The following is a 27,366-nucleotide window of genomic DNA, read 5'->3' as shown; positions in this document are numbered from 1 at the left end:
TTCCTGAGTAGCTGGTACTATAGGTGTGTGCCACCATGTCCAGCTAAGTTTAAGTTTTTTTGTAGAGACAGGGTCTTGCCATGTTGCCCAGGCTGGTCTCAAACCCCTGGCCTCAAGCCATCCTCTCACCTTGGCCTCCCAAAGTACTGGGATTACAAGTGTGAGCCACTATGCCCAGCTGGTTTACTGAATATTTTAGGCCTACTGTTGAGATCTACTGCTCCAAAAAACAAGATTTCTTTAAAATGATTACTGCTCATTGACAACGTACATAGTTACCCAAGAGCTCTGATGGAGATGTCCAAAGAGATGAATGTTGTTTTCTTTTTTTTTTTTGAGACGGAGGTTTGCTTTTGTTGCCCAGGCTGGAGTGCAATGGTGCCATCTCAGCTCACTGCAACTTCCGCCTCCTGGGTTCAAGTGATTCTCCTGCCTCAGCCTCCCGAGTAGCTGGGATTACAGGTGCGCCCCACCACACCCGGCTAATTTTGTATTATTAGTAGAGATGAGGTTTCTCTATGTTGATCAGACTGGTCTCAAACTCCTGACCTCAGGTGATCCTCCCGCCTCAGCCTCCCAAAGTGCTGTGATTACAGGCATGAGCCACTACGCCCAGCTGAATGTTGTTTTCATGCCTGCTAACATAACACCATCCTGTAGTCCATGGTTTAAGGAGTAATTTAGACTTTCAAGTCTCCTTACTTAAGAAATACATTTCTCCAGCCATGGTGGCTCATGCACTTTGGGAGGCCTAAGTGGGTGGATTGTTTGAGCCCAGGAGTTGGATACCAGCCTGGGCAACACAGGGAGACCCCATCTCTACAAAAAATACAAAAATTAGCCTGGTGTGGTGGTGTGCGCCTGTAGTCCCAGCTACTCAGGAGACTGAAGTGGGAGGATCAATTGAGCCCTGGAGGTCAAGGCTGCAGTGAGCCGTGATGGCGCCACTGAACTCCAGCCTGGGTGAGACAGAGCCAGACCCTGTCTCAAAAAACCAAAACAGGAATCCCAGCACTTTGGGAGGGCGAGGCTGGCAGATCACTTGAGATCAGGAGTTGGAGACCAGCCTGGCCAACATGGTAAAACCCTGTCTCTACAAAAAATACAAAATTTAGCTGGACTTGGTAGTGTGCGCCTGTAATCCCAGCTACTTGGGAGGCTGAGGCAGGGGAATTGCTTGAACCCAGGAGGTGGAGGTTGCAGTGAGCTCAGATTGTGCCACTGCATTCCAGCCTGGGCGACAGAGTGAGACTCCATCTCAAAACAGAAACAAAAACAAAAACAAAAAAACCCAGCCAAACACACACACACACACACACACACACACACCCAGGGTGATTGCTATGCAAATTAAATATAGCTTCACCAATCAGCTTGCTTCTCCTAACCCCTCATGGAAATCTTGGAGCAGCCCTGGGGTGCGGTGAGGCCAGATTCCAGGAAGGGAATGGGTGGGATGGGTCTGGGTACTGGTGAGCAATGGAGAAGGTAAGTAGGTTAGCTTCTGGGCCAAGGAGGGCTCCTGGAGGCTTGTTCTGGGTAAAAGCTGGTCTCCTTGAACCTCGGAAGGTGGGGGAACCCACATCCTGGTCTCACCCGCCCAACCGCCCACTCACCCTTGGGTTAGCAGCAATCTAAGCCCCACCCTCCCCCTCACATGCTTAGCTAGCCTGCCACAAGTTGGCCCCTTGGCCTCCTAGAGACCCAGACATCTCCACCAGCAGCATCCATCCTCTCTCCTCAGGGAGGCATGCATTTGACGCTCGAGGTCCCTGGCAGTTGTGATCCTTGGCAAGTGATGTGTGAGTCCCGTGTGTCATAGGAAGCTCCCCATCCCCTTCTGGTGACCAAAGGCCTGGCTACAAGTAGTGAGTCCTCCCTCCTCCACCCAGACCTCACTGCTCAGATCCCCTTCGCCAACTGGGACATCTTCCGACATGGCCTGGATGCTGTTGCTCATCTTGATCATGGTCCATCCAGGTGACAGGGCGTGCGCTCAGGACCCCAAGGAGTGTGGGTGGGAGGAGGGAGATCCAGGAGGCTGGACTAGATGCTACAGGGAACAGGCTTGGTGGGGGCTGAAACACCTGGCTCTGAGGGAGGAGTGGGACTGCTCCAAAGGTGACACTCAGTGGATTCCCCCAATTCACAGTCTCTCTGTGTCACCCACTGTGAGGCTTTTTAGTTTGAGAGATCCAAGTAAATCTATGATAAATTTCTTGGTGAAACTGTCTTTTTTTTTTTTTTCTTTTGAGACTGAGTCTCGCTCTGTCGCCGGGCTGGAGTGCAGTGGCGCGATTTTGGCTCATTGCAACCTCTGCCTCCCGTGTTCAGGCGATTCTCCTGCCTCAGCCTCCTGAGTAGCTGGGACTACACGCACACAACACCACACCCAGCTAATTTTTGTATTTTTAGTAGAGACAGGGTTTTACCATGTTGGCCGGGCTGGTCTCAAACTCCTGACCTCAGGTGGTCTTGCCTCGGCCTCCTAAAGTGCGGCGATTACAGGCCTGAGCCACTGCGCCCAGCCATTTTTGTATTTTTAGTAGAGATGGGGTTTTGCTATGTTGGCCAGGCTGGTCTCAAACTCCTGATCTCAAGTGATCTGCCTGCCTCGGTCTCCCAAATTATTGGAATTACAGGCATAAGCCACTGCGCCTGCCTGGTGGTGAAACTTTTTTTTTTTTGAGACAGTTTCATTCTGTTGTCCAGGCTAGAGTACAGTGGCAATATCTCAGCTCACTGCAGCCTCCAACTCCTGGGTACAAGTGATTCTCCTGTCTCAGCCTCCCAAGTAGCTGGGATTACAGGTGCATGCCATTACTGCCGGCTAACTTGTGTATTTTTAGTAGAGACGAGGTTTCACCATGTTGGCCAGGCTGGTCTCAAACTCCTGACCTCAGGTGATCCACTCGCCTTGGCCTCCCAAAGTGTTGGGATTACAGGCGTGAGCCACCGCGCCCGGCCAAAACTGTTTTTAATGAACGGAGAGAGCTTAACTATCAGGCATATTATTAACTAAATGCAGGAGTTCTCAAAATGTGGATTTCTGGCAACCTAGAACAAATTCTTAGGCCCCACTCCAGACCTACTGAGTCAAAAACTCGGGGGGTGGGCCCAGGAATCTTTTTTAGCAGATGCTCCAGGTAATTTCCATACACACTCGAGCTTGAGAACCACTGAAATAGAATGACTCGTAAATTTCCCTAAGTAGATAATTTAATCAGGGATTTTAATATTTGGTTTAATCATCAACATGGACGGGTTAAATAGGAATCTCAACCAATTAAGGCCATGTCTTCACCTGGAGATTTAATTAGTTACTTTCTTTAACGAAAAACAATGAGTGGCCGGGTGCACTTTGGGAGGCCGAGGCAGGTGGATCACTTGAGATCAGGAGTTTGAGACCAGATGGTGAAACCCCGTCTCGACTGAAAATACAAAAATTAGCCAAGCGTGGTGGTGGGTGCCTGTAGTCCCAGCTACTTGGGAGGCTGAGGCACCAGGATCACTTGAACCCAGGGGACGGAGTTTGCAGTGAGCCAAGATCACACCACTGCACTCCAGCCTGGGCAACAGAGCAAGACTCCATCTCAAAAACAGAAAAAAGAAAAAGAGGAAGGATGGCTTTACTGTACAATGCCATTTGTACTAAAATAATACCTGGATAATATAATGAGGGATATTAGTTAACTAGGCAGCTGCATTCATTAATGAGCTTAATTTCACCATGATGGTTTACATCTCAGCTAGAAAAGTTACTACAGAACTGGCTGGAGAATGATGGCAGAGGGTGAGAGTGAGAGTTGGTATAGGAAGAATTTGAAAAATGATTTTTATTTTTTGAGATGGAGTCTTGCTTTGTCACCCAGGCTGGAGTGCAATGGCCCAATTTCGGCTCACTGCAACCTCTGCCTCCTGGGTTCAAGCGATTCTTCTGCCTCAGCCTCCTGAGTAGCTGGGATTACAGGTGCACATCACCATGCCCGGCTAATTTTTGTATTTTTTTAGCAGAGACGGGGTTTCACCATGTTGGCCAGGATGGTCTCGATCTCCTGATCTGGTGATCCGCCGACCTCGGCCTTCCAAAGTGCTGGAATTACAGGCATGAGCCACCGCACCAGACTGAAAAATGATTTAATAAGCAATGTTAAGAAATCAGATTGGTTAAGAGGAAAGGGTTTAATGAGGCATCCAAAGTATCTATTCCCATGCACCCTATGCCCGGAGACAGCTGGGATGTTCTACTTCAAGCTCTGTTGTCTTTTCTCTTTGGAGTAACTGGGGAGGTGTTTCTCTGGGTCTTCCTTCTGCCCCCAGGATCCTGTGCTCTCTGGGTGTCCCAGCCCCCTGAGATTCGTACCCTGGAAGGATCCTCTGCCTTCCTGCCCTGCTCCTTCAATGCCAGCCAAGGGAGACTGGCCATTGGCTCCGTCACGTGGTTCCGAGATGAGGTGGTTCCAGGGAAGGAGGTGAGGAATGGAACCCCAGAGTTCAGGGGCCGCCTGGCCCCACTTGCTTCTTCCCGTTTCCTCCGTGACCACCAGGCTGAGTTGCACATCTGGGACGTGCGAGGCCATGACGCCAGCATCTACGTGTGCAGAGTGGAGGTGCTGGGCCTGGGTGTCGGGACAGGGAATGGGACTCGGCTGGTGGTGGAGAAAGGTGAGATGCTGGGAGGTGTTGTCTCCTCCTGGCTGGAGGCCCCAAGAGGCAATGTCCTTGGGAGTCAGGGATGCTCCTCTGAGGCCCCTACCCTCCCTGAGCCTGTGTGCACTTCTTTCCCAACCCCCTTCTCCCTTGCCCCGTGCAGAACATCCTCAGCTAGGGGCTGGTACAGTCCTCCTCCTTCGGGCTGGATTCTATGCTGTCAGCTTTCTCTCTGTGGCCGTGGGCAGCACCATCTATTACCAGGGCAAGTGTGAGTAATGGAGCCAGGGGCAATAGTGGACGGGATGGGAGGGGCAGTAAGAGAGTGGGAGGAGGGAGGACAGAGACCAGGAAGAGGAGAGCCTCGGGACTGTGACACTGAGCGGCTCCTGTCCTCTCTCTGACCAGGCCACTGTCACATGGGAACACACTGCCACTCCTCAGATGGGCCCCGAGGAGTTTTTCCAGAGCCCAGAGGTCCCTAATCCTCTTCAAAAGACCCCAGTAAATCTGCCCCACCACTAACTCCTCCTTATGAGTCTCAAGTGTTTTCTTCTCCATTCTCCAGATGCCAGATCTACTCTCTCCGGATTCCCCCAACTCTGAACTCTCCCTTCCACCAGGTCTGACCTGGAAAGGTCCAAGAAGGCAGCTTCCGGCTGTGGTCTCAGGGCCCCTCCCACCACCATGTGGGAGCTCAGCACACCCGCTTCCCCCAGTCCCAGGAGGCTGAGCCTGATTGTCCTGAGAAATGGGAAGGATCAGATATGACTCCTCCTTGGCAACTGCCCTTTCCTGCCAGGCCCACACATACCCTCTTCTGGCTGTTAGGGGAGCTTGGGTCCCTGAACACTGTCATTCACCCAATAAATTACTATTTGACCCCAGAGTGGGTGGAAGGGTGAGCCACGTGTTTTTTTTTTTAATTTTTAAAAAATTTAAAAAAATTCCCTATTCAAAGGTTAAAAAGCCACATAAGTTTTGATGATGATCATTCTGAACGAAGGCTCAAGATGGACTGAGAGGACTGAGACACAGAAGTCGGGGGACCATGGTTTTGACTGGCTGGACCACAGGGGAACCCTGTCCACCCGCCTGGGTTGAGGAAGGTGTCTGGGGTGCTCAGGTGGGTTTGTTCTCAGCAATGCAGGCATAGTCAGCTCTGGGATCCTCCTTGGTGCCTCTCTTGTCTCTGTCCCTGAGGTCAGGTCCCTCACTGCTGGGCACTGGCAGCCTCTGCAGAGATGCATAGTGGAGTTCCTGCTCTGAGGATCCCTGGGCCTGGGACCAGGACAGAAGGTGCTGATGGGAGGCGATGCCTTCAGATCCTTCCCTGTGAGTTCTGCTCCCACCTCCAGCCTTTCTTACTTCTCTCTCTCTCTCTCTCTCTCTCTCCCTCTCTCTCTTTCTCTCTTTGGAGACAGAGTCCCACTGTGTTGTCCAGGATGGTCTTCAACCCCTGAGCTCAAGCTATCTTCCTGCCTCAGCCTTGCAATAGCTGGAATGACATGCGTGAGCCACTGTGCCTGGTTCTGGAGCCTCTCTCTCTCTCTCTCTCTCTCTCTCTTTCATTGCTCTTTCTCTTTGTGTCTCTCTCACTCTCATTTTCTCCCTGTCTCTCACTCCTATCCTCTCTCTCACTTTTTCTCTTGGTTTCTGTCTCATTTTCTCTTTCTCTCTTGCCTCGATTTTCTCTGCCTCTCTTGTGCTCCTACTTTCTCTCTCCTTGTCTCCCGTCCCCAACCCTCCTGTCAGTGCTCAGCCATGTTTCTCCCCACTCACCCACTCAGGATCTCTCTTGCCCTCCCCCTTCCCTGTACCCGGACTCACCCAGCTCCTCTCCAGCCTCTTTACTGGAAGAAAAGAAGAAGCTCAGCACAGCCCACCCTTTGTGCTTCTCCCGGGCCCTCCCCGGCTCCCCGCCCCAGCAGGTGTGGACTCCCTTGTTGGCTTCCCAGTGGCTCCAGGGCCAGGCAGTGTTCTGGGAAAGCAGTGGGAAAGCGTGTGGGTGGGGTCACAGGGGGCACTGCTGCAGGGGGAGGGAGGGAGTGCAGCACTCACCTCTTCGATGCAGCCGACACAGGCAGGCGGACAGAAGGACCACTGCCAGGAGCAGGAGCCCGCCCAGCCCCAGGCCCCCGTAGATGTATATATATATATCTACAGGGAAGAGGGCTCAAGGTTAGAAAGCCCATTCCCTCTCCAGTGTACCCCAGCCTCCTGGTTGGTTGCAGCTTTCTCAGATTCCTTCTCCAACAGTTTTAGAGGCAGAAAAATATACCCTCAGAGTTTCTCCATCCCAGACTTAATACCTCACCTCCTACCAGGTTTCTGGGCCTCCCGTGAGGTCCCTTTCCCTCCTGCACCAGCTGTCCCCAGAGGCCTGTCCACCTAGTCATGAGCTGCATGCATCACTGTTCCCCATCACTTCCTAAGCTCCCAGGACCCTCCCTATGCAGATGCAAGAGGCACTTTACTTACTCGTTTTACCATCATTTTGCAGGGACATTAGGTCAGGGGTCAGGGACTGGCGTGGAGGTCAGGAACTCTAGTCCTTGCTCTTTTAGGCGAAATGATCAGGGGCTAGTGACTTGCCTCAAGTTCCTCATCTGTGAAGCGAGGGCCCCTCTGTTATAATCGTTCCCAGGCTGGGGAGCCTCACTTATGTGCCAACCCTGAGCTGGGCACTTTCCATTCCTCACTGCTAATCCCCAGAACATAGGGTATCAGGGTGCCCATTGCCCAAGTAAAGACCCGAGATTCAAGCCTGGACTTTACTAGGTCACCCATCCCAGAAAGGTGGAGCTGGGGTTTAAGGCCAGCTCTGCCCAGCTCCAGAGCCCAGCCCTTCCCTCTGCCCTGGGCTGACCAGGTGGTTTGGAGGGGACTTTCCAGCCCTGGATGGTTCTAGGTGCTGGTAAGGGGATGATGGAGGGGAAGGAGCCTGGGCCTGGGTGGGTGTGGGCACTGGGGGGAAGTAGGGAGGGTGATATCAGCACACCCAGCAGGTGGGCTGCTCCCTGAGCCCCAGAGCAGCGCGGGAGTGTGGGGGCCCCCTTGGCTGGTGTGGAGAGCCGCTTCCCACAGGCAGATGCTGCTAGGGCTGAAGTGGGGCATGGAGGAGTATCTGGGGCCCCATAATAACTTCCCCTCAGGCACTTCCTCCCCTCCAACCACTGGTTCCTGTTTGAGGGCGAAGAGGGGGCCGCTCTCTTCACCCCAGAGCCATACTGACTAGGGTCTGGAAACCGGGACCCTTCTGGGTTTAAGAGGAATTCTGGGGGGTGGGGAGCAGAAGCGCAGGTGGAGGCCCTAAGGGCCATGGTCACAGAAATGAATTGTCTTTAATTTCTTTGGGGAGCAGAGACTCAGAGGATTCCTCGACGGCCCAGGGAAACTGAAACCCATACTCTCCCTCCCCTCATCTTAGCTTCACCCCACTCTGGGGTGTGACCATCCTTCCAAGGTCCCTGCCCATTCCCAGCTTACCCAGAGCTTGTGGCCTGCAGGATGGACAGACTCCACACTGGCCAGCGCTGTCTGGCTGAAGAGAAGTGTTGCCACCTCAGACATTCCTGCCCCTCCGCTGGCTTTAACTTCTCCCCCAGCCTGGGTTCCTCCCCAGCATTGTTAGGAGAGGAAGTTGGGCTCGAGGGTTAGGGTTACAACATCTTTCTTTTCAAACTTCTGGGCCTGTAGCTAGGGCGGTAATCTGCCTCAGCTCCAGTCATTTCACTGATCCTGCCACTAGTCAGTGAACACCCACCTCCTTCAGGTGTCTTCCTTGATTAACTCTTCGCTATTACCTCTTACACTGCATCTGTTGAGACCTCTTGATCTTGGTATATGTCTGTGGACACATGTACCCCGCTCCAGTTCAGACTGGGAGCTCTGGCATATTTGGTGCTCTGGTGACCCACTTGGTGTTCTGCAGCTCTATGCAGCAGGCTGCTTGGCTGTCTGATTAACAAACACGAGAGTTAAAGGCAGCCATACTAGATCTACATGAGCCCTGTGGATAGATCAAGGACAGAAAGTTGGTGACAAGTTGGTGACAGGAAAGGAGGTGTGGGCAATACAGGTGGACTTCCTGTAGGAGGCAGCATTCTGGCATTGAACACAGAACTAAGTAAAGGCAGCGGCCTGAGGCCCTCTGGAGAGACCTGGGTGAAGGCTTCTTAGTGGCACTGTGATGGAGGAGATGGGTGCTGGAGGATTGCACACCCACTCCTTGAGGAGGGTGAAGACTGGGGAGCCCATATAAGGCAAGGGGTGAGGAGGAGATTTGGTGCCTGGGTGGGTCCATATTAATTTGTGTTTCCCTTTCCAAATTCAAGAACCTTCTACTTCCTCCCCTACCCTTCTCCCCATCCTCCATGTTCCCTATGCTGAATAATATTCAGGGTTTTTTTTTTTACATTTTATTAAAAAGTATAAACATAGGGTGAAATGAGAATAGTTGTACAGTGAACATATTCTTACCACCTAGATGCTACTATTAACATTTTTTTTTTGTTTTGTTTTTGAGATGGGGTCTCACTCTGTCACTCAGCCTGAAGTGCAGTGGTGAAATCATAGCTCACTGCAGCCTTGAATTCCTGGGCTCAAAGATCCTCCCACCTTAGCCTTCCGAGTAGCTAGGACTACAGACACCAGCTACCACATGAAGCTTTGTAGAAATGGGGTCTTACTATATTGCACAGGCTGGTCTTGAATGCCTGGTCTCAAGCAATCTTTCCACCTTAGCCTCCCAAAGTGCTGGAATTACAGGAGTGGGCCACTGCACCCGGCTCTATTTACATTTTTTATTTGCTTTATCACATATTTATCAATCTATCTCACTTTTAAATATCTTTTAAAATTACAAATATCAGTACATTTTACATCTAAACCCTTCAGAAGCTTAAGATTGACTGGAGTTCAGTATTTATTTCCCCATTTCTTTTCTGGCCTGAGGAAGGCAAATTTTACATACAAATCTCAAGTCAGTACTCTTTTTTTTTTTTTTTTTTTTGAGACGGCGTCTTGCTCTGTCGCCCAGGCGGGAGTGCAGTGGTGTGATCTTGGCTCACTGCAACCTCTGCCTTCTGGGTACAAGCGATTCTCCTGCCTCAGCCTCCCAAGTAGCTGGGACTACAGGTTTGTGCCACCACCCCCAGGTAATTTTTATATTTTTAGTAGAGATGGGGTTTCACCATGTTGGCCAGGCTGGTCTCGAACTCCTCACCTCAGGTGATCCACCTTCCTCGGCCTCCCAAAGTGCTGGTATTACAGGCATGAGCCACTGCGCCCGGCCCCAGTATTCAGTTTTTAAACTGTCTTGTCATCAAGGCTCTGGAGCCAGATGCCTAGGTTCAAATCCTGGTTCTGCCACTGACTCTGTGAGCTCCATAAGTTTCTTAGCCTCTCTGTGCCTCAGTTTCCTCTTAGGGTTTTTGTCAGGATTATAATTATTGGCTGGGCATGATGGCTCATGCTTGTAATCCCAGCACTTTAGGAGGCCAACACGGGCAGATCACATGAGTCCAGGAGTTTGAGCCCAGCCTGGGCAATGTGGCAAAAATCCATCTCTACAAAAAATACAAAAATTAGCTGGGCATGGTAGCATGTGCCTATAGTCCCAGGTATTTAGGAGGCTGAGGTGGGTGAATCCATAGAGCCTGGGAGGTCAAGGCTGCAGTGAGCCATGATCCTGCCATTGCATTCCAGTCTGGGTGACATAGTGAGACCGTGTCTCAAAAAAAAAAAAAAAATTATTAAAGTGTGTAAATCAGTGGCATACACATGCTAAGTGCATTTTGTGGGTCAGCTATATTATTATTGTTTTTTTTTTTTTTTTTTTTTTGAGACGGAGTCTCGCTCTGTCGCCCAGGCTGGAGTGCAGTGGCGCAATCTCGGCTCACTGCAAGCTCCGCCTCCCGGGTTCACGCCATTCTCCTGCCTCAGCCTCTCCGAGTAGCTGGGACTACAGGCGCCCGCCACCACACTTGGCTAATTTTTTTTTGTATTTTTAGTAGAGACGGGGTTTCACCGTGGTCTCGATCTCCTGACCTCGTGATCCGCCCGCCTCGGCCTCCCAAAGTGCTGGGATTACAAGCGTGAGCCACCGCGCCCGGCAGCTATATTATTATTAGTATTATGGAAACACATAAGAGATGTTACCAAGAAGGGGAGATGATTGGAGCCACTTCCGACTCCCTTGGACCTGGTCTTTCTTCCCTTGACTCTTTTTTTGTTTTTTTTTTGAGACAGAGTCTTAGCCTGTCGCCCAGGCTGGAGTGCAATGGTGCAATCTTGGCTCACTGCAACCTCTGCCTCCTGGGTTTAAGTGATTCTCCTGCCTCAGCCTCCTGTGTAGCTGGAATTACAGGCGCATGCCACCACGCCCAGCTAACTTTTTGTACCTTTAGTAGAGATGGGGTTTCACCATGTTGGTCAGGCTGGTCTCGAACTCCTGACCTCAAGTGATCCACCTGCCTCAGCCTCCCAAAGTGCTGGGATTACAGGTGTAAGCCACCGCCCCGGCTCCTCCCTTGACTCTTAACCACTCATGCTGCCTACATCTACCATTCATGTGGTCCTTGCTGCTTTGTTTTGGTTATTCCTGCATTTATTTGTCCTTTTATTCATTTATGTGTAAACATTTAGTGAGCACCTACTAATGGATAGGGCTCATTGTAGACTTCGAAGCTCTCTGAGGGTGGGGGTATGCCTCGTCCATCTGTCTTTATTTTTTGTAGCAAGGGAGGTAAAGCTCCATTTCCATCCCTCCTCAGTGAGTCAGTAGTCAGTGGTGAGGCTAAGGCTTACCTCTCCCTTTCTCACTCAGCACAGGGGGCTGGCGATGAGCAAGGGAATGGGAGGAGGTCCGCCCAGTATGGGAATCAGTTCTTCTCAGGGACCCAGACATCCATTCCTCAAGACTCCAGTCCTTGTCCTAGTCCAGCCTTGACCTCAGAGATGGGATCAGCTCTTCCTCCAGCACCTACCTTGAGGGTATAGAAGAATGCAAAACACATTGGAAACCTGGAGATCTGTGTTCTCATTTCGGCTCTGCTGACTGGCTTCCTGCAAGCTACCTTCCCTCCCTGGGCCTCAGTTTCCCTCTCTGCTGAGCCAGAAGATGTCTAAAGACCCCTTTGGTTCCACCCTGAGAGCCTGTCTCCCTACACCAACTTCTTCCCCAGTTCAGAGAACCCAGGCATCCAGCTGCCCCACCCCAGCTCTGGGTAAACAGGAAGCTGGGTGAGGGGAGCAGGGGTGTGCGGAAAGTCCCAGCCAGGTGTGCAGGTCTACAGGGAGGGGGTGTCCCCGTCCCTGAGGTATGAAAGCCCCCTGCTCTGGCTCTGGTTCAGTCTCAATGGGGGCACTGGGGCTGGAGGGCAGGGGTGGGAGGCTCCAGGGGAGGGGTTCCCTCCTGCTAGCTGTGGCAGGAGCCACTTCTCTGGTGACCTTGTTGCTGGCGGTGCCTATCACTGTCCTGGCTGTGCTGGCCTTAGTGCCCCAGGATCAGGGAGGACTGGTGAGTGGCTGCAACAGGCCCTGGTGGAAAGCTGTATCTTGCGGATGCTTGGCTCCCTCTGGTTGTGCCTGTGGTCTTTTGCCCCCTCTGGCTCAGCTGGCTTGGCTGTCCCTGGTGCAGATGTCTTGTCTCCTTGCTGACTCTCTTTCCGTGTTCCTGTGATGTTGTGCTTGTGTCCTGACATAAGCCCCTTGTGTCTCCTCTCCTCTTCCCGAGGCACATCTGTTTCTCTGCCCAAGTACCTATGCCTTGCTTGTTCTCCCTTCTAGGGAGGTGTGTGTTGGGGATGGTGCCGGTGGGAGAAACCCCAGGCCTGCAGCTTGGGTCCACTTTCAGAGGGGTAGGGGTGACATGAGCTGAATCTGAACTCTGGGCACTGTGACCCCACCCAACCAGGTAACGGAGACCGCTGACCCCGGGGCACAGGCCCAGCAAGGACTGGGTAAGAGCAGACTGTCTCTCCTTCCCCGCTTCAGCCCCTCAGGGGCTCCCAGCTCCCGGCTGCGTCCCCGGATACCTCTTCCTCTAGGAATCCAGGCTCCCCATCGCTGCGCCCTGTCCTCTCAAGAGTAGCCTGCATGGGTGGCTGCCCTGGCCCCAGTCGTGGACTCTTTGCCCCTTCCAGGGTTTCAGAAGCTGCCGGAGGAGGAGCCAGAAACAGACCTCAGCCCCGGGCTCCCAGCTGCCCACCTCATAGGTAAGGACCCCCAAGACCTGAATAAGAGTGTAAATAATCCGAAGGTTCCAGTTCTGCTCGCCCAGAGTCCTTCGGCTCCATGATTCCAGTGCTCGGTTTCCCACCCGCTTCACGACCTGGTGCCGCTCGTGCCCACCCTTCCGCTCGTCCCCGCAGTGTAGTTTCTTCTTCCCCCCGGTGCAAGCAAAAGCCGGCCTGGAGGTCCCCACTACAGCGTTCTGCACCCCACATCCGTGTTCCCTCGGCCCCCAACTCGCACTCATCCCAGAAACAGCACCATCCCCCCTCCCCTGGCCCGGCTCGGCTCCCGCAGGGGCTAAAAGCCGCCACCCCCCCAGAAGTCCCAAGCCTTTAGGATCGCATTCCCAAGAGCGCGTGGTCCCGTGTCTCCGCAGGCGCTCCGCTGAAGGGGCAGGGGCTAGGCTGGGAGGCGACGAAGGAACAGGCGTTTCTGACGAGCGGGACGCAGTTCTCGGACGCCGAGGGGCTGGCGCTCCCGCAGGACGGCCTCTATTACCTCTACTGTCTCGTCGGCTACCGGGGCAGGGCGCCCCCTGGCGGCGGGGATCCCCAGGGCCGCTCGGTCACGCTGCGCAGCTCTCTGTACCGGGCGGGGGGCGCCTACGGGCCGGGCACTCCCGAGCTGCTGCTCGAGGGCGCCGAGACCGTGACTCCCGTGCTGGACCCGGCCAGGAGGCAAGGGTACGGGCCTCTCTGGTACACAAGCGTGGGGTTCGGCGGCCTGGTGCAGCTCCGGAGGGGCGAGAGAGTGTACGTCAACATCAGTCACCCCGATATGGTGGACTTCGCGAGAGGGAAGACCTTCTTTGGGGCCGTGATGGTGGGGTGAGGGAATATGAGTGCATGGTGCGAGTGCGTGAATATTGGGGGCCCGGACGCCCAGGACCCCATGGCAGTGGGAAAAATGTAGGAGACTGTTTGGAAATTGATTTTGAGCCTGATGAAAATAAAGAATGGAAAGCTTCAGTGCTGCTGATAAAGATGCTGAGTTGCGACGCACGTCTTAATTCAGGGTGGCTGCACGGGTGTGGGTTAAATATTCTCAGTACTCTTCTGGTTGCTTGAAACAATTCATCACAACACAATGTATGGCCTTTGCTCCTAGGGATGATGGTCTGCCTGTCCCACCCCCTCCCTGCCTCTGAATGGCCAGGCCCCACCATTAGTCCAGTTGGAGGGTGGGAGGAAGGGGGACTCCTCAAACTCCGAAGCTTCTCCAGGCATCCTAATTTTCAGGGCCACATGGTCCTAACCAGACTCTGCACCACGCTCTTTTCTCTTGGGTCCCCCCCAACAGTGAGAGGGGTCATTACAGAGCACAGCAAGCACCACTTACAAAGGCCCAGCGGCAGAGTAAGCCCCTATCATGACAGAGGAATGAAGCCTGGAGGGGCCCCGCACTTCTCCCCCTAGGGCTGCCTGAAGGCCTCTCTGTCTCCTACCCCACAGTCAACTCTTCTCCTCCAAGGGGCTTAATTCAAGGCTCATGGGGTCTGAAGGGAGGAGGCTGAAGGCGAAAGAAGGGGAGAATGTTAGAGAGAGATGGGGATGGCAGGAAGGATTCCTTGTGGTGCCTGAAAACACCAGGAAGTTCTGGGGAGGAAAAACCGATGTCCCACTTAGGGTGTCCCATTTAGGGTGAGGCGGAAAATCCTCACCTTTTTTTCACACTTTAGGTCCCCCTTCCCAAAAGTGAGTAAGTGTGGGTGCTTCTGGGATGAGTAACAATGTCCCCCATTACTTCATGACTGACTTTCAGCCACAGGCTGAGGAGGCAGAGGGTGACCCAAGGCCCTATCTAGGTCACCCCAATGGGTCACCCTACCCCCTCAGGCTACCACACGGTTTTCTCCTGCCTGGCACCCCAGGGCTGGAGGTAAAGCCTAATTTCCGAGCTCAGTGGGGGCTCCCAGTCTTGGGGGGCTCAATTTCTGTCTCCATATTTGTTTTTGGAATTATTATTTTTTGAGACAGGGTCTCGTTCTGTCACCCAGACGGGGGTACAGTGGCATGATCATAGCTTACTGTAACCTCAAACTCCTGGGCTTGAGTGAGCCTCCTGCCTCAGCCTCCTGAGGAGCTAGGATTGCAGGCATGCACCACTACACCTGACTAATTTTTAATTTTTTTTGTAGAAACAAGGTCTTGCTATGTTGCACAGGCTGATCTTGAACTAGTGGGCTCAAGTGATCCTCCCACCTCAGCCTCCCAAAGTGTTGGGATAACAGGCATGAGCCACTGCGCCCCACCCTTATTTGTCTTTGACTCTCTCCAGAAGAGCCTTCATCCGGGGAGGGGGTGCTTTTCTCTTTCCAGATCACCCACCTCTCACCTCTCCCCTCCTTCACCACAAAGACCAGTGGGACCAAGCCAGCATGTGAGTCCTTCACCCACATCTTATTCCTATGTTTCATTCTTTTTTAAAAAATAGAGACAGGATCTCACTATGTTGCCCAGGTTGCTCTCGAACTCCTGGGTTCAAGCGATCCTCTCACCTTGGCCTCGCAAAGTGGTGGGATTGCAGGTGCATGCCACCATGCCCAGCGGTTCGGTTCTTGTTCTTTATTGTCCTCAGTCTCTTCGATTTCACCCACTGAGAGAATGGAAGGGGATAGAACAGCTGGAAACTGGTTGAAGGAAGTAAGCCAGAATTCACTAAGCGCCCACTGTGCCAAGGGCTGAGTGAGGTCCTCTGATGGAGGTCAGGCCTTCTCTCACGTGCCCTGTGTGTGGTGGACGTTCCTATCTCCATTGGATAGATAGGTTAAGTGGCTGGTTCAGGTTGCAGAGTTAGGACAGGGTGATTTGAAGCCTAGACACCCGAATCTCTCTCTGGAAGTCCCTTGGCTGTGTGATTCAGGTACCTGAGAATGTGGCTCCTCCCCAGCTCTCTCCGGATGGCTGGCCAGCCGCAACAGCCGGAAATCTCACCTGAGCTGCAGGATTTTCCCAGCAAGGATTGGAATTCCCAGAGTTGGAAATTCCCATGCCCTGAGGGAGAGGTAATTAGGTTCAGGCTCTTGTTTCCTGGGGGATGGGGAATATTCTGTTGGGCTTTGTTTATGTAGGGTCTCCAGGGCCCTAGGAGCCTAAGGATGGGACTGGGTCCGAGGGATCTTAAAGTCTGTGGAGAGAGGACTTAGGGAGCTTCTTCCCACCCACAAGAAGAGGTAGATGCAGAATTAATCCCAAGAAGGAGACCACGTTTCTTTTCTAAGCAAACTTTATTTCTCGCCACTGAATAGTAGGGCGATTACAGACACAACTCCCCTGGGGAGCAGAGGCTCAGCAATGAGTGACAGTTGGTCACCAAATCAGCATTGTTCAGACAACTTAATCGATAAATATTTTAAAAAACATAATCAAAAGAAGGCACAGAGGCCAGGGGGCTACGTGGGAACAGCCTATTGTTCAGCTCCGTTTTCACAGAAAACATGTCTGAGCCAAGGCAGCTCCTACATTGGGTCCCCCAGGATACCCCGACCTCCCAAATAAATACATTCATCGGTAAATAAATAAATAATAAATAAATAATAAATAATCACAAGTGCAAACATAAATAGAGGGAGCTGGCTCCATGGAGAGGGCTGGGCTCCGTGTCTCAAGGAAGTCTGGAAACATCTGGAGAGAGGAAGGCCCAAGGTCCACTTGTGTCCATTTCTAGGTGAGGTCTTCTCAAGTCCTGCAGCATTCTGGCCAGAACCAAAGGCTCCCTGGTCTCCAGATTCCAGATGTCAGGGATCAAAGCTGTAGGCCCCAGTGAGTTCTGGAGGCCCCAGTTTGAATTCTTAGTGGTTGCCAGCACTTAACTGTGCAGGCCACACATTCCTGAATCCCAGATTTCGAAGTGGTGGTGTTGTTGCTTAAAGTTCTAAGCTTGGATTCCGACCCTAAGCCCCTAATTCTCTTTTTGAGCCAGAAGAGGTTGAGGGTGTCTGAAGGAGGGGATAATAAAGGGATTGGGGCAGGGGAGGGGTTTGGGAAGGATGGATGTTCGTCGTCCTCACAGGGCAATGATCCCGAAGTAGACCTGCCCAGACTCGGCAAAGTCGAGATAGTCAGGCCGATTGATCTCAGCGCTGAGTCGATCACCCTTCTCCAGCTGGAATACCCCTCCCAGATAGATGGGCTCATACCAGGGCTTGGCCTCAGCCCCCTCTGGGGTCTCCCTCTGGCAGGGGCTCTTGATGGCAGAGAGGAGATTGACCTTGGTCTGGTAGGAGACGGCGATGCGGCTGATGGTGTGGGTGAGGAGCACATGGGTGGGGGGGCAGCCTTGGCCCTTGAAGAGGACCTGGGAGTAGATGAGGTACAGGCCCTCTGATGGCACCACCAGCTGGTTACCTGTCAGCTCCACGCCATTGGCCAGGAGGGCATTGGCCCGGCGGTTCAGCCACTGGAGCTGCCCCTCAGCTTGAGGGTTTGCTGGAGGGAGGGAGAGAGGGAGAGGGGAGTCAGTGTGGCCATGTCGGTTCACTCTCCACATCCTGGCCCTCGAGCTCTGCCCACCCCACATCCGGTTCCTGTCCCCTCTGTCTGTCATCCCACATCCCATCTGGCCATGACGTTCTGAGTATCCCCCTAAGGCCTGTGCTGTTCCTCCACCCTTCCCTTGAGCTCACAGAGTCCTTCTCACATTGTCTCCAAGTTCTGCCTACCCTCAGCTGGGCTTCAACCCCCAAATCCTAGCCCTCCAAGTTCCAAGACACATCCTCAGAGCTCTTACCTACAACATGGGCTACAGGCTTGTCACTCGGGGTTCGAGAAGATGATCCTGAAGAGGAGAGAGAAAAGAAAAAGCTGAGACCCTTAAACTTCCTAGGAAATACCCCCCTACTTTCACCTCCATCCATCCTCCCCCAAGACCAAAACTTTAAATTTCCCCCACTGCTTCCATACTGGTACTAACCCTACCCCCCAACCCAAACCCAGAATTAGGAAAGAGGTTTGGAGACACTTACTGACTGCCTGGGCCAGAGGGCTGATTAGAGGGAGGTCCTTGGGGAACTGTTGGGGAGAAGGAGAATGGTTAACATCGAGGGAGTCACCCTTAAAGGAGGAACAGCTGGCTGCCTGTCTGGCCTGCGCTCTTAGCCCTGAGGTGTCTGGTTTTCTCTCTCCACTCATCTGCGTATTCACCCTCCATGCATTCAACAGCTCTTTCATTGAGTGTCTTCTGTGTTCCAGACACTCTATCTTCATCTCTCCTTATCTCCCCCATCTCTCTCCTTAGCTGTCGTATTTCCCGCTCTCTTTCTGTCTCACCATCTTTATTCATATCACTTGTTTCTTCCCCCATCTCTCTGCTCACACCCCACATCTGTCTCCATATCTTATTTATATATCTGCTTGTTCATTCATTCATTCACTCCATACACACTTAGTGAGCACCTTCCATGTGCCAGACAGCCTGTCTCTCCATCTTTCTCTCTCTCTCTTCCCCATCTCTTGCCACATCTCTTTCTGCATCCCCATCTTTCTCCACGTCTTTTTCTCTCCATCCCTCCCTATCAGCGCACATCTTTCACCCATCCCATCTCTCTCCCTCTCTTGCGTCTCCATTTCCCCTTGGGTGGGAGAGTGGATGAAGGCTGGCAAGGCACTCACCTCTTCCCTCTGTGGGCCGATCACTCCAAAGTGCAGCAGGCAGAAGAGCGTGGTGGCGCCTGCCACGAGCAGGAAGGAGAAGAGGCTGAGGAGAAAGCACCGCCTGGAGCCCTGGGGCCCCCCTGTCTTCTTGGGGAGCGCCTCCTCGGCCAGCTCCACGTCCCGGATCATGCTTTCAGTGCTCATGGTGTCCTTTCCAGGGGAGAGAGGGTGGAGCCCTGGGTCAGTATGTGAGAGGAAGAGAACCTGCCTGGCAGCTTGTCAGGGGATGTGGCGTCTGAGGGTTGTTTTCAGGGGGGGTCTGTAGTTGCTTCTCTCCCTCTTAGCTGGTCCTCTGCTGTCCTTGCTGAGGGAGCGTCTGCTGGCTGGGTGTGCAAACAACTGCCTTTATATGTCCCTGGGGCGAGAGGAGGGCGGGGAAAGAATCATTCAACCAGCGGAAAACTTCCTTGGTGGAGAAACCCATGAGCTCATCTGGAGGAAGCGGTAGTGGGCCCTGCACCTTCTGTCTCGGTTTCTTCTCCATCACGGGGGCGGGGATTTGGAAAGTTGGGGACACACAAGCATCAAGGATACCCCTCACAGTCCCCACCCTCCCTGCTCCGATTCCGAGGGAGGTCTTCTGGGCCAGTGACTGATTTGTGTGTAGGACCCTAGAGGCTGAACCCCGTCCCCATGCCCCTCAAAACCTATTGCCTCCGTTTCTTTTGGGGACCAGGTCTATGGTCTGTTTCCTTCTAACTTCCAGACAGGATGCAGGAAAAAGATAGAACTAGAAATGGGAGGGGCTTCAGAAACCTGAGTCCTTGAGGGAGAGAAAACGGGGTTGGAGGGAAAAGCTGTGTTGAGTCCTGAGGCCTGTGTTTGGGTCCCTGGGGGGAGAAGGAGCTGGGGGCTTGGTGGCAGGCTCGAGGCCTCAGGGAAGGCTGGGTGGGGGTAGCAGGGACAAGCCTGGGACAGCCCCGGGGAGTGAAATCACCCCTGGGAATTCACAGACCCCACTAGGGCAGGCCTTCTTCTTTCATTCTGACCCGGAGACTCACAATGCTGGTTTCAGTCTTGGCTTCCAAGGAACTCTGGGGTCCCTGATTTTTTTCATGAAGCTCTCACTTCTCAGGGCCCCAGTGTGTGGCCATATCTTCTTAAACGTCCCCTGTATTCCATACCTGGAGGTCCTGGAGGCTCTTTCACTCCCTGGGGCCCTCTACATGGCCCTGTCTTCGTTGGGGGAGGGTCCCCATACTCGACCTCCATAGCCCCGGACATTCTCCTACCCTTTGCTGTGGTCACATCTCCCCAGAGGTCTCCTGTAACCCATTCCTCAGAGCCACTACATGTGGCCATATCTCCCAGGAGCTCCCTGACCCCCTCCCCTCCAGACCCTGACTTTTCCTTTGTCTTCTCAGCTTCTCCTTTGCTTCCCCTGCAGCCGTCTGGCAGCCTCACCTGGTGAGTCCATCACATATCCCTGAAACTCTCTGAGCCCTTTATCCTTTTGTTCTCCCCACAGCTCTTGCTCCCTTTAAGCCCTCTGTCCCTCCCTCCATTCCTTAGATAGACTGGGAAGTTCTCACTCTCAGACACACACATACAAGCAGACAGCATTTCAGAGAAAAGAAGTTTATTGGGCTTCATCGAGGGTGCAGATGCCTCCGTATGGGGCTCTGGTTGGCAGCTGGCTTTCAGAGCCTTTCTCTGCCTTCTGGGGCCCTGTGATCCCTCATGCCTACTTCTTTCTCTCTTGGTCAGCCTTGTGCCCATGCCCTCTCACTCTTTACTCTTGGCCTGCCTCTGTTTCTCCTTGGATGTTCTTCTATTATTCCCCTCTCTCCATACTCCATAAATAAATAATTTAATTTTTTTGCCTTCATAAATAGTCCCCTCCCTGCCTCTAGTCATCCCCCAAGCTCCTCCATGTGCCTGCTTTTCCTCCGTGTGTGGATCTAGGCCCCACCTAGCTGGTGGGACACACCAACAGCTTTCGGCTGGCTTGAAATCCTCAGCCAGACAGACATCAGGGATGGTTCAGGGAGGTGTGGTCCCCTGGGATGCCTAGAATTCCTTCTTTGAAAGCTCCGGCGACTTGACCAGGGAAGACTTGAGCTGTTGGAATGGCCAAAGGAGAGGTGTTGGTGACCCCTGAAATGGTCAGAATGGAGGCAGAATGGGGAGAAGGTCTTGAAATCAATTATTTTTTCTTTCTGGATTTTTCCAAGTTCTACAGAGCGAAGGCTCCAAAGAAGACAGTACTAGGGCTGAGGACTAGGTGGGGGATGCCATCTGTGTGGGTGGAGAGCTGGTCTCCCTGGGTGAGCTGGAACGCAGCCCCATGGTACATCGAGTGCAGCCAGGGTTCCTGCAGCCCTGGATACACCATCTTCTGGGAGCTGAGGAGAGGCACGTGGAAGGGGTACTGGGAGGAGAAGAGCTGGACCTCATGGGCCAGGTAGAGTGGGGAGGAGGTGGCCTTGGGAGAGTAGGCTTTCCCAGAGAAGACCACCTGGGAGTAGACGAAGTAGATGCCACTGGTGGGGACCAGGAGAGAATTGTTGCTCAAGGAGAAACCATCCTGGAGGAAGGCACGGTCCGTGTTCGCTCTCCAGAGCAGTGAGTTCTGCTTGCTGGGGTCTCCTAGGAAGAGCCATAGGGGATGGGGGTGGGAGATCAGGGCTCTGGATCAGAGGTCTCAATCCCCGAGGAAGTGGGCACTGAACAACTGAGTTCCTGGGGGATGGCAGGGGGAGGCATAGGAGTGGGCTGCCTCTGTTTTTTTTAGCGTGGGGGAAGTTGGGGAAGAGGGGTGGATGCTTGGGTTCCTGAGGCAGGGGTAGGAGAAGAGCTGGTGGGGACATGTCTGGGAGGTCAGGTGGATGTTTACCAATGAGGTGAGCAGCAGGTTTGAGGGTGCTGTGGGCAAGATGCATCTTGGGGTGCTGATGGGCAGTCTGGGCAGCTGAAGGTGTGAGGCCAACACCAGGGAGCCCCTAGGGGAGAACAGAGTTGAGGGGGGCTCTAGGGCTCAAGGTTTGCCTGAGCCACCCCAGCAGCCCCCATTCTCCTGCTGCCTCACCTGGGCCCCAGGCAGCAGAACCAGCAGCAGCCCCAGAAGGAGGAGGTGTAGGGTGGTGCCACGCACCCTTGGGAGGAAGAGACATTCAGGTGGTGTCATGGGGAGAACCTGCAGAGAAAGAGAGAGAGAGAGAGTGAGCGGGGCGGGGCACGCTGCGGAAGACAGACCTCTCGCCCTGGGAGACAGCACCCCCCCACCCCTGAGAGAGAGATCGACAGAGAAGGGGACAACATGCAGTCAGAGAAACCCCAAGGTGAGCAGAGGGAGACAGAGAGAGATGGGAAGGGAACAGAGAGCAATCATGGCAGAAACGGAGAATGTGTGACAGAGACAATGAGACTGACAGATGGAGAGTCAGAGACAGAGAAGGAAACCAAAACCAAACCCACCAAGGCCCAGGCCCAGGCAGGCCGGGGATCCAGGCAGCAGGTGCAGGAGGGACCGAGGCCCAGGCAGAGGGCAGGACACTGTGGGGCGGTAGTCCAAAGCAAGAAGCACAGGCAGCCCAAGGAGATGGGGCAGGAGAGCCTCACCTGCTGTGCGGAGCCCCTGGGCCCGGACGCTCAGGTCCCTTTATAGAGGAAGCGGCAGTGGCAGCGTGGCAGGCGGCGGGCGGGTTCTAGGTCGGGGCTGGGGCCCGGGGAAGCCCCCAGGGCTTAGAAGATGCTGCTGTTTCAGTCAAAGGCAGGAAAGGCTGAGGCCTAGGAGAGAACCACAGGCTGGGGGTTCAGGCGACTGAGTTCTGGGAAAGGGAGTCGGGTCAGGGGAATCGTGGGCTGGGAGGGCCAGGGAGTGGGGTCAGGCCTAGAGTTCCAAAGAAGGGACAGTCAATTCGGAGAGGAGGAGGTTGAGCAGCTGGGGTGTGGGCTGGAGGCCCGGTTCCCTGAAGAGCAATCATATATAACATCTCTGCACCCTTGGCTGAGGGTTCTTTCTTTGCCCATTTCCTTCTCTTGTACCCCTGTCCTTGTCCCAAACAACTCAAATCATACTTGTCCCGGTATATGGACTTTCCAGCCCATCTGGCAGGTTTCACATCAAGAAGGTCCATTATATATCCCCTTCATCGGGGACATTCTGGTGTTTGCCTCTTGTCCAGGTGAAAATATTAATGGATCCCCCTTCCACTCTTGAAAGTGTCCTAGTTTGGAAGACAAATTTTTTGGTCCCCTCACTCAGAGATGATGCTGGACACTCAAGTATGATGAGGTCTCATCTCACTCCTGAAGGATGCCCTCCATCTCTTCCTGACCTCAGGTGGCTTCCACAGAATAGATTTCTATAACCCCAAATAAACACACATTCCAGGATCAATGTGGCAGACACCTTCCAAAGTTCTCTACAAAGGAAGTTTCAGAATTCCACACGGGTGAGGCTTAAGGGTGGTGACTTAGGGTGGGGTGGGGACAGCTAAGGGACTTGTCCTGAAGCTGCATTTGCAGAGCCAATATATTATTTTAAAATTGTTCCAGGCCCGGTGCAGTGGCTCACGCCTGTAATCCCAGCACCTTGGGGCTCTGAGGCGGGCGGATTACTTGAAGTCAGGAATTTGAGACCAGCTGGCCAACATGGTGAAACCCCATCTCTAAAATAAATACAAAAATCAGCCAGGCGTGGTGGTGCGCATCTGTAGTCCCAGCTACTTGGGAGGCTGAGGCTGGAGAATCATTTGAACCTGGGAGGCGGAGGCTGCGGTGAGTCAAGATCGCACCATTGTATTCCAGCCTGGGGGACAGAGCAAGACTCTGTCTCAAAAAAAAAAAAAAAAAAAAGGAAAAAAATTTTTTTCCAAAATCTTTTTCCTTTTTTTTTTTTTTTTTTAGACCGAGCCTTGCTCTTTCCCCCCGGCTGTGTGGCAGCGGCAACAGAACAAAAAAAAAAAAAAAAAAAAAAGGAAAAAGATTTTGGAAAAAAATTTTTTTCCTTTTTTTTTTTTTTTTTTTGAGACAGAGTTTTGCTCTGTCCCCCAGGCTGGAGTGCAGCGGCGCGATCTCTGATCACTGCAAGCTCCGCCTCCCAGCTTCAAATGATTCTCTAGCCTCAGCCTCCCGTGTAGCTGGGACTACAGGCACCCGCCAACATGCCCGGCTAATTTTTTGTATTTTTAGTAGAGACAGGGTTTCACCATGTTAGCCAGGATGGTCTCAATCTCCTGACCTCGTGATCCGCCTGCCTCGGCCTCCCAAAGTGCTGGGATTACAGGCTTGAGCCACCGTGCCCGGCAATTTTTTTTCCTTTTTATTGATATGTAACTTAGGTATGAGGTGGACACCTCTTGAGTGTACAGCTGATGAATTTTTCCATCTGTATGTAGCCACCACCCAGCTCCACATATTTTCAGGTCCCCAGCAGGTTCCCTCATGCCCCCTCTCTGCTGATATCCTTCAAAGATAACCAACCACTCTCTCACTTTTATCACCATAGATTATTTCCTCCTGCTTTGGGGCATCATATAAATGAAATCACGCAGAATGCACTCATTTCTGTTTGGCTTCTTTCAGTCAGCATTATGTTTATGAGATTCATCCACGTGGTTGTATGTATCAGTAATATTTTTTAAAAAAATTGTGATGTAATATTCTATTGTATCAATATACTCTAATATATTCTGTTGATGGGCATTTCGTTTGTTTCTAGTTTTTGTCTAACACGAAAAATGTTGATATGAACATTCTCATACATTAACCCATTTTCACTTAGCTTGCAAGTTACAAGGTTTAAAAAAAAGCAAAGTTTCTAAAGATGACTTTATTCACTTTTCCTAAGTTTGAGATAATACCAACTTGTCACCTTAAATATTATTACTGCTACTGATGTGATTTTACTGGGAGAGTGTTAGAGGGGTTGGAGCTGGGGCTGGTGGTGACCCGGGGTAAAGCCCACTGTTCCATGGGGCAGACCATTTCTCTCCCCAGGCACAAGGTCCCTGAGGGGTCTTGGTGTAACATGGAGGGACATGTAAGTAACCTTCTGGGTGTGTATGAGCTATTTCTCCTGTTCTCCTTCTCTACTTGAGGCCCTGCACCTTTGCCTTTTATGCTTTAGTAGTCTTAGCTCTGTAGGGGCAGAAAGGGGTGATCCCTTCCTGACCCATCATAAGCGTTATGGCCAATACTCCTATAACAAAAGACAGATTAACAAGAGAAAAGCATAATACATTTATTTAATCAAAGTTTTAGGTGACATGGGAGCCTTCAGAAATGAAGACCCAAGGACCCAGGGGAAAACTATTTTTATGCTTAGATTTGATGAAGAATGAACAGCTGTGCAGAAATGTAATTGAACAAAAGGAGTATAATCTAATGGTCATAGACTGGGACTGGGGGGATCCCAGCAAGGCCTGGCCATATTCTTCTTGGTCTCTCTACAGCATTCCTTTCTCCAAGGTATAGGGCAGAATCTCTTCTGGAATGAGGGTCTTATAACCTACTATCAGATGAGGTAGGTCAGAAAATTTCTTTTCTTTTCCTTTTTTTTTTTTTTTGAGACAGGTTCTCACTCTGTCGCCCAGGCTGGAGTGCAGTGGCACAATCTTGGCTCACTGCAACCTTTGCCTCCTGGGTTCAAGCGATTCTCCTGTCTCAGCCTCCCGAGTAGCTGAGATTACAGGCACATGCCACCAAGCCCACCTAATTTTTTTTTTTTTGTATTTTTAGTAGAGAGGGGGTCTCACCATGTTGGCCAGGTTGGTCTTGAACTCCTGGCCACAGGTGATCCACCTGTCTTGGCCTCCCAAAGTGCTGGGATTATGGGCGTGAGCCACTGCGCCCAACCTTCTTTTCATTCTTTTAACCTTATTATCTCTTGTGTCAGTGTTGGTTTCCCTTTTAGCCCCTGCTCCTTTCTTTTTCTCTGCGTTGCCCTCTCAGGGTCCTTTTTGCTTCCTGTTGTCTCTTTGTGCTTCTCTAATGGTATGAGCTGATGGACTGAAACCCCAGCTGAGCTATATTAAAATATAAAACGGTATTACAAGGCCGGGAGCAGTGGCACACGCCTGTCATCCCAGCACTTTGGGAAGCTGAGGCGAATGGATCACAAGGTCAGGAGATAGAGACAATCCTGGCTAATACGGTGAAACCCCATCACTGCTAAAAATACAAAAAATTAGCCGAGCGTGGTGGCACTTGCCTGTAGTCCTAGCTACTAGGGAAGCTGAGGCAGGAGAACTGCTTGAACCCGGGAGGCGGAGGTTGCAGTGAGCCGAGATCACGCCACTGCACTCCAGCCTGGGCAACAAAGTGAGACTCCATTTCAAACAAACAAACCAAAAAACAAAACAAAACAAAACAAACAAAAAAGTAGTATTGCAATTAACAGTGAGACACAGAGAGAAATTTAAAGAGGAAGAATGGGACATTGAAAGACAAAAAAGGGAAGGCAAGAAGGAGTGATGGGGAGACATGAGAGACACAGCGGAAGGAAGGGCAAGACTGGGCTGAGGCTGTGTCACGTGCATGTGAGATATGCTGAAGGATGCTCCTTGAGATGGGCCAATCTTGGTTTCAATCTCAGTTTCGGAGGTTGTATGAAATTTGGTTTCTTTCTTGGGCAGGCCAGCAGTTGGTTTGGGACTTTCCCTGGGTGGGAGAGCTGATGACTGGAGTCTTGTGCCCCAAACTCAGGGAAATACAGTCTTTATAGTGGTCTTTGTGGAGAAACTAGTGAAATCTCTGAAGCCTCCAAATGAGACTGAAATGACATTAGCTTCAAACTCGAACTTAGCCTCAAAACCTAAATTGGGATTTAATACCAACATCAACCCTAACCCAAATTTAACCTCAACCCAAATCACAACTCAAACTCAACCCCAACTGTAACCCTAACCTCAAATCTAAACACATCCCAATTAATAACCCCCTAAATAAAACTTCTCCTCTATCCCAACCCAACCCTGTTTCTAGGGCTAATCTTGAAACCAGTTTACCATCACTCCTAACGCTAAACTTAAATCTGACTCTAAACGTAAGTCCAATCTGAGCCACAAGCCTAAAGTTGAACTTTATCCTGCTTTATGAATTATTCATCCATTCCTCCATTTAGTGAGTATCTGCGTGCCTACCACATGCTGGGCATTGTTCTAAGGCAGGAGGGACATAGAGGCAAAGGGATCAGAGGAGGTACCAGCACCTGCGGAGCTTGTATTCCAGTGAGGCCAGACGGAAAGGAAAGAAACTGAAGAAGAAATCGGTACTATGAGAAAATAAGACAGGCTGATGTCGTAAGAGTGGCAGGGAGCTACTTTTAAATACAGTAGTCAGCAAAATCCTCTTTGAGTGTTTGGGTGGCACTGGAGCTGAGACCCAAATGACAAAAAATAGTGACCAGGTAAAAGTCTGGGAGCAAAGCATTTCAGGTAAAGGGAGCAGCTACTGCAAAGGCTGGAAGGTGGAACCAAGCTGGGGGTGTTGAAGACAAACAGAAGGCCAGTGTGGCTGGAGCAGAGAGAGAGGCTGGGAGAGGGGTGGGAGATGAGGTCAGGGAGGAGGGCAGGGGCCGGGTCATGCAGGGCCATGCAAGGAGGGTAAAGCCTCTAGATTTCATCCAGCCACAGGAAGCCTTTAAAGGTCGTCTGTGTGTGTGTGTGTGTGTGTGTGTGTGTGTGTGTGTGTTGCAGGGGAGAGAGAGAGAGAGAGAAGAGAGAGGTGAGCAGAGGTGATTGGATTTTTTTTTCTTTTGACATGGTGTCTTGCTCTGTGGCCTAGGCTGGAGTGCAGTGGCACCATCATAGCCCACCGCAACCTCAAAATCATGGGCTCAAGTCATCCTTCCACCTCAGCTTCCCAAGTATCTAGGACTACA

At 52.1% G+C, this 27,366-nt stretch overlaps 5 protein-coding genes across 12 annotated transcripts; 2 read left to right on the top strand and 3 right to left on the bottom strand.

Annotated features, from left to right (window-relative positions):
• The first annotated feature begins 1,652 nt into the window (after positions 1 to 1,652).
• NCR3 (natural cytotoxicity triggering receptor 3) lies at positions 1,653 to 5,555 on the top strand. Of its 3 annotated transcripts, none has more exons than XM_032141024.1 (4): positions 1,653 to 1,980; positions 4,321 to 4,665; positions 4,814 to 4,921; positions 5,219 to 5,555. In XM_032141024.1, the coding sequence occupies exons 1-4, from the start codon at positions 1,938 to 1,940 to the stop codon at positions 5,254 to 5,256; spliced, it is 534 nt and encodes a 177-aa protein (XP_031996915.1). In that variant the 5' UTR covers positions 1,653 to 1,937; the 3' UTR covers positions 5,257 to 5,555. The 3 variants fall into 3 exon arrangements, with proteins under 3 accessions (XP_031996915.1, XP_031996916.1, XP_031996917.1); XM_032141025.2 differs by having other exon boundaries at positions 5,274 to 5,383; XM_032141026.2 differs by lacking the exon at positions 5,219 to 5,555 and adding an exon at positions 5,059 to 5,199.
• Positions 5,534 to 13,356, bottom strand: LST1 (leukocyte specific transcript 1). 3 transcript variants are annotated; one of them, XM_058432523.1, is made up of 8 exons: positions 13,200 to 13,356; positions 11,461 to 12,808; positions 8,457 to 8,610; positions 8,140 to 8,194; positions 7,132 to 7,259; positions 6,712 to 6,810; positions 6,481 to 6,503; positions 5,534 to 5,931 (listed from the first exon to the last, which is right to left on the bottom strand). In XM_058432523.1, exons 5-8 carry the CDS (start codon positions 7,157 to 7,159, stop codon positions 5,773 to 5,775), a joined length of 309 nt encoding a protein of 102 aa, XP_058288506.1. In that variant the 5' UTR covers positions 7,160 to 7,259; positions 8,140 to 8,194; positions 8,457 to 8,610; positions 11,461 to 12,808; positions 13,200 to 13,356; the 3' UTR covers positions 5,534 to 5,772. The 3 variants fall into 3 exon arrangements, with proteins under 3 accessions (XP_058288506.1, XP_058288505.1, XP_058288507.1); XM_058432522.1 differs by having other exon boundaries at positions 11,461 to 13,272; XM_058432524.1 differs by having other exon boundaries at positions 5,589 to 5,931; positions 6,481 to 6,498; positions 11,461 to 13,272.
• LTB (lymphotoxin beta) lies at positions 11,975 to 13,870 on the top strand. 2 transcript variants are annotated; one of them, XM_032141020.2, is made up of 4 exons: positions 11,975 to 12,172; positions 12,569 to 12,614; positions 12,798 to 12,869; positions 13,265 to 13,870. In XM_032141020.2, exons 1-4 carry the CDS (start codon positions 11,975 to 11,977, stop codon positions 13,717 to 13,719), a joined length of 771 nt encoding a protein of 256 aa, XP_031996911.1. In that variant the 3' UTR covers positions 13,720 to 13,870. The 2 variants fall into 2 exon arrangements, with proteins under 2 accessions (XP_031996911.1, XP_031996912.2); XM_032141021.2 differs by lacking the exon at positions 12,569 to 12,614 and having other exon boundaries at positions 12,011 to 12,172; positions 13,265 to 13,328.
• A 2,225-nt stretch (positions 13,871 to 16,095) lies between these two features.
• On the bottom strand, positions 16,096 to 18,860 carry TNF (tumor necrosis factor). Of its 2 annotated transcripts, XM_032141018.1 has the most exons (4): positions 18,498 to 18,860; positions 17,852 to 17,897; positions 17,617 to 17,664; positions 16,096 to 17,315 (listed from the first exon to the last, which is right to left on the bottom strand). In XM_032141018.1, exons 1-4 carry the CDS (start codon positions 18,681 to 18,683, stop codon positions 16,894 to 16,896), a joined length of 702 nt encoding a protein of 233 aa, XP_031996909.1. In that variant the 5' UTR covers positions 18,684 to 18,860; the 3' UTR covers positions 16,096 to 16,893. The 2 variants fall into 2 exon arrangements, with proteins under 2 accessions (XP_031996909.1, XP_058288583.1); XM_058432600.1 differs by lacking the exon at positions 18,498 to 18,860 and having other exon boundaries at positions 16,103 to 17,315; positions 17,852 to 18,489.
• Positions 18,861 to 20,101: 1,241 nt separating this feature from the next.
• Positions 20,102 to 22,305, bottom strand: LTA (lymphotoxin alpha). 2 transcript variants are annotated; one of them, XM_032141016.2, is made up of 4 exons: positions 22,101 to 22,305; positions 21,568 to 21,675; positions 21,376 to 21,481; positions 20,102 to 21,128 (listed from the first exon to the last, which is right to left on the bottom strand). In XM_032141016.2, exons 2-4 carry the CDS (start codon positions 21,664 to 21,666, stop codon positions 20,716 to 20,718), a joined length of 618 nt encoding a protein of 205 aa, XP_031996907.1. In that variant the 5' UTR covers positions 21,667 to 21,675; positions 22,101 to 22,305; the 3' UTR covers positions 20,102 to 20,715. The 2 variants fall into 2 exon arrangements, with proteins under 2 accessions (XP_031996907.1, XP_031996906.1); XM_032141015.2 differs by having other exon boundaries at positions 21,957 to 22,125.
• Positions 22,306 to 27,366: the final 5,061 nt, after the last annotated feature.

Source organism: Hylobates moloch, unplaced genomic scaffold (genome assembly GCF_009828535.3).
Source record: "Hylobates moloch isolate HMO894 unplaced genomic scaffold, HMol_V3 SCAFFOLD_20, whole genome shotgun sequence".
NCBI classification, from domain to species: Eukaryota; Metazoa; Chordata; class Mammalia; order Primates; family Hylobatidae; genus Hylobates; species Hylobates moloch.
Note: the sequence above shows the minus strand (reverse complement) of the source record. Positions and strands in the feature narration are given on the sequence as shown.

Bases quoted from the DNA above. Each gene is read 5' to 3' on its own strand.
- LTA (XM_032141016.2), bottom strand. From the start codon at position 21,666: ATGACACCACCTGAATGTCTCTTCCTCCCAAGGGTGCGTGGCACCACC. The intron at 21,482-21,567 runs GTGAGGCAGCAG...GTTCTCCCCTAG, and splicing joins TTCTGCTGCCTGGGGCCCAG to GGGCTCCCTGGTGTTGGCCT. The intron at 21,129-21,375 runs GTAAACATCCAC...GGCTCTTCCTAG, and splicing joins ACCTGCTGCTCACCTCATTG to GAGACCCCAGCAAGCAGAAC.
- LST1 (XM_058432523.1), bottom strand. From the start codon at position 7,159: ATGTCCCTGCAAAATGATGGTAAAACGA. The intron at 6,504-6,711 runs GTGAGTGCTGCA...CTTTTCTTCCAG, and splicing joins GTGTCGGCTGCATCGAAGAG to TAAAGAGGCTGGAGAGGAGC. The intron at 5,932-6,480 runs GTGAGTCCGGGT...TCCTGGTCCCAG, and splicing joins AGAGGCTGGAGAGGAGCTGG to GCCCAGGGATCCTCAGAGCA.
- NCR3 (XM_032141025.2), top strand. From the start codon at position 1,938: ATGGCCTGGATGCTGTTGCTCATCTTGATCATGGTCCATCCAG. The intron at 4,666-4,813 runs GTGAGATGCTGG...TGCCCCGTGCAG, and splicing joins TCGGCTGGTGGTGGAGAAAG to AACATCCTCAGCTAGGGGCT. The intron at 4,922-5,273 runs GTGAGTAATGGA...CCCTTCCACCAG, and splicing joins CATCTATTACCAGGGCAAGT to GTCTGACCTGGAAAGGTCCA.
- LTB (XM_032141020.2), top strand. From the start codon at position 11,975: ATGAAAGCCCCCTGCTCTGGCTCTGGTTCAGTCTCAATGGGGGCACTG. The intron at 12,173-12,568 runs GTGAGTGGCTGC...CCACCCAACCAG, and splicing joins CCCAGGATCAGGGAGGACTG to GTAACGGAGACCGCTGACCC. The intron at 12,615-12,797 runs GTAAGAGCAGAC...TGCCCCTTCCAG, and splicing joins ACAGGCCCAGCAAGGACTGG to GGTTTCAGAAGCTGCCGGAG.
- TNF (XM_058432600.1), bottom strand. From the start codon at position 18,092: ATGAAGATAGAGTGTCTGGAACACAGAAGACACTCAATGAAAGAGCTG. The intron at 17,665-17,851 runs GTAAGTGTCTCC...TCTCCTCTTCAG, and splicing joins CCCTCTGGCCCAGGCAGTCA to GATCATCTTCTCGAACCCCG. The intron at 17,316-17,616 runs GTAAGAGCTCTG...CCCTCCCTCCAG, and splicing joins GCCTGTAGCCCATGTTGTAG to CAAACCCTCAAGCTGAGGGG.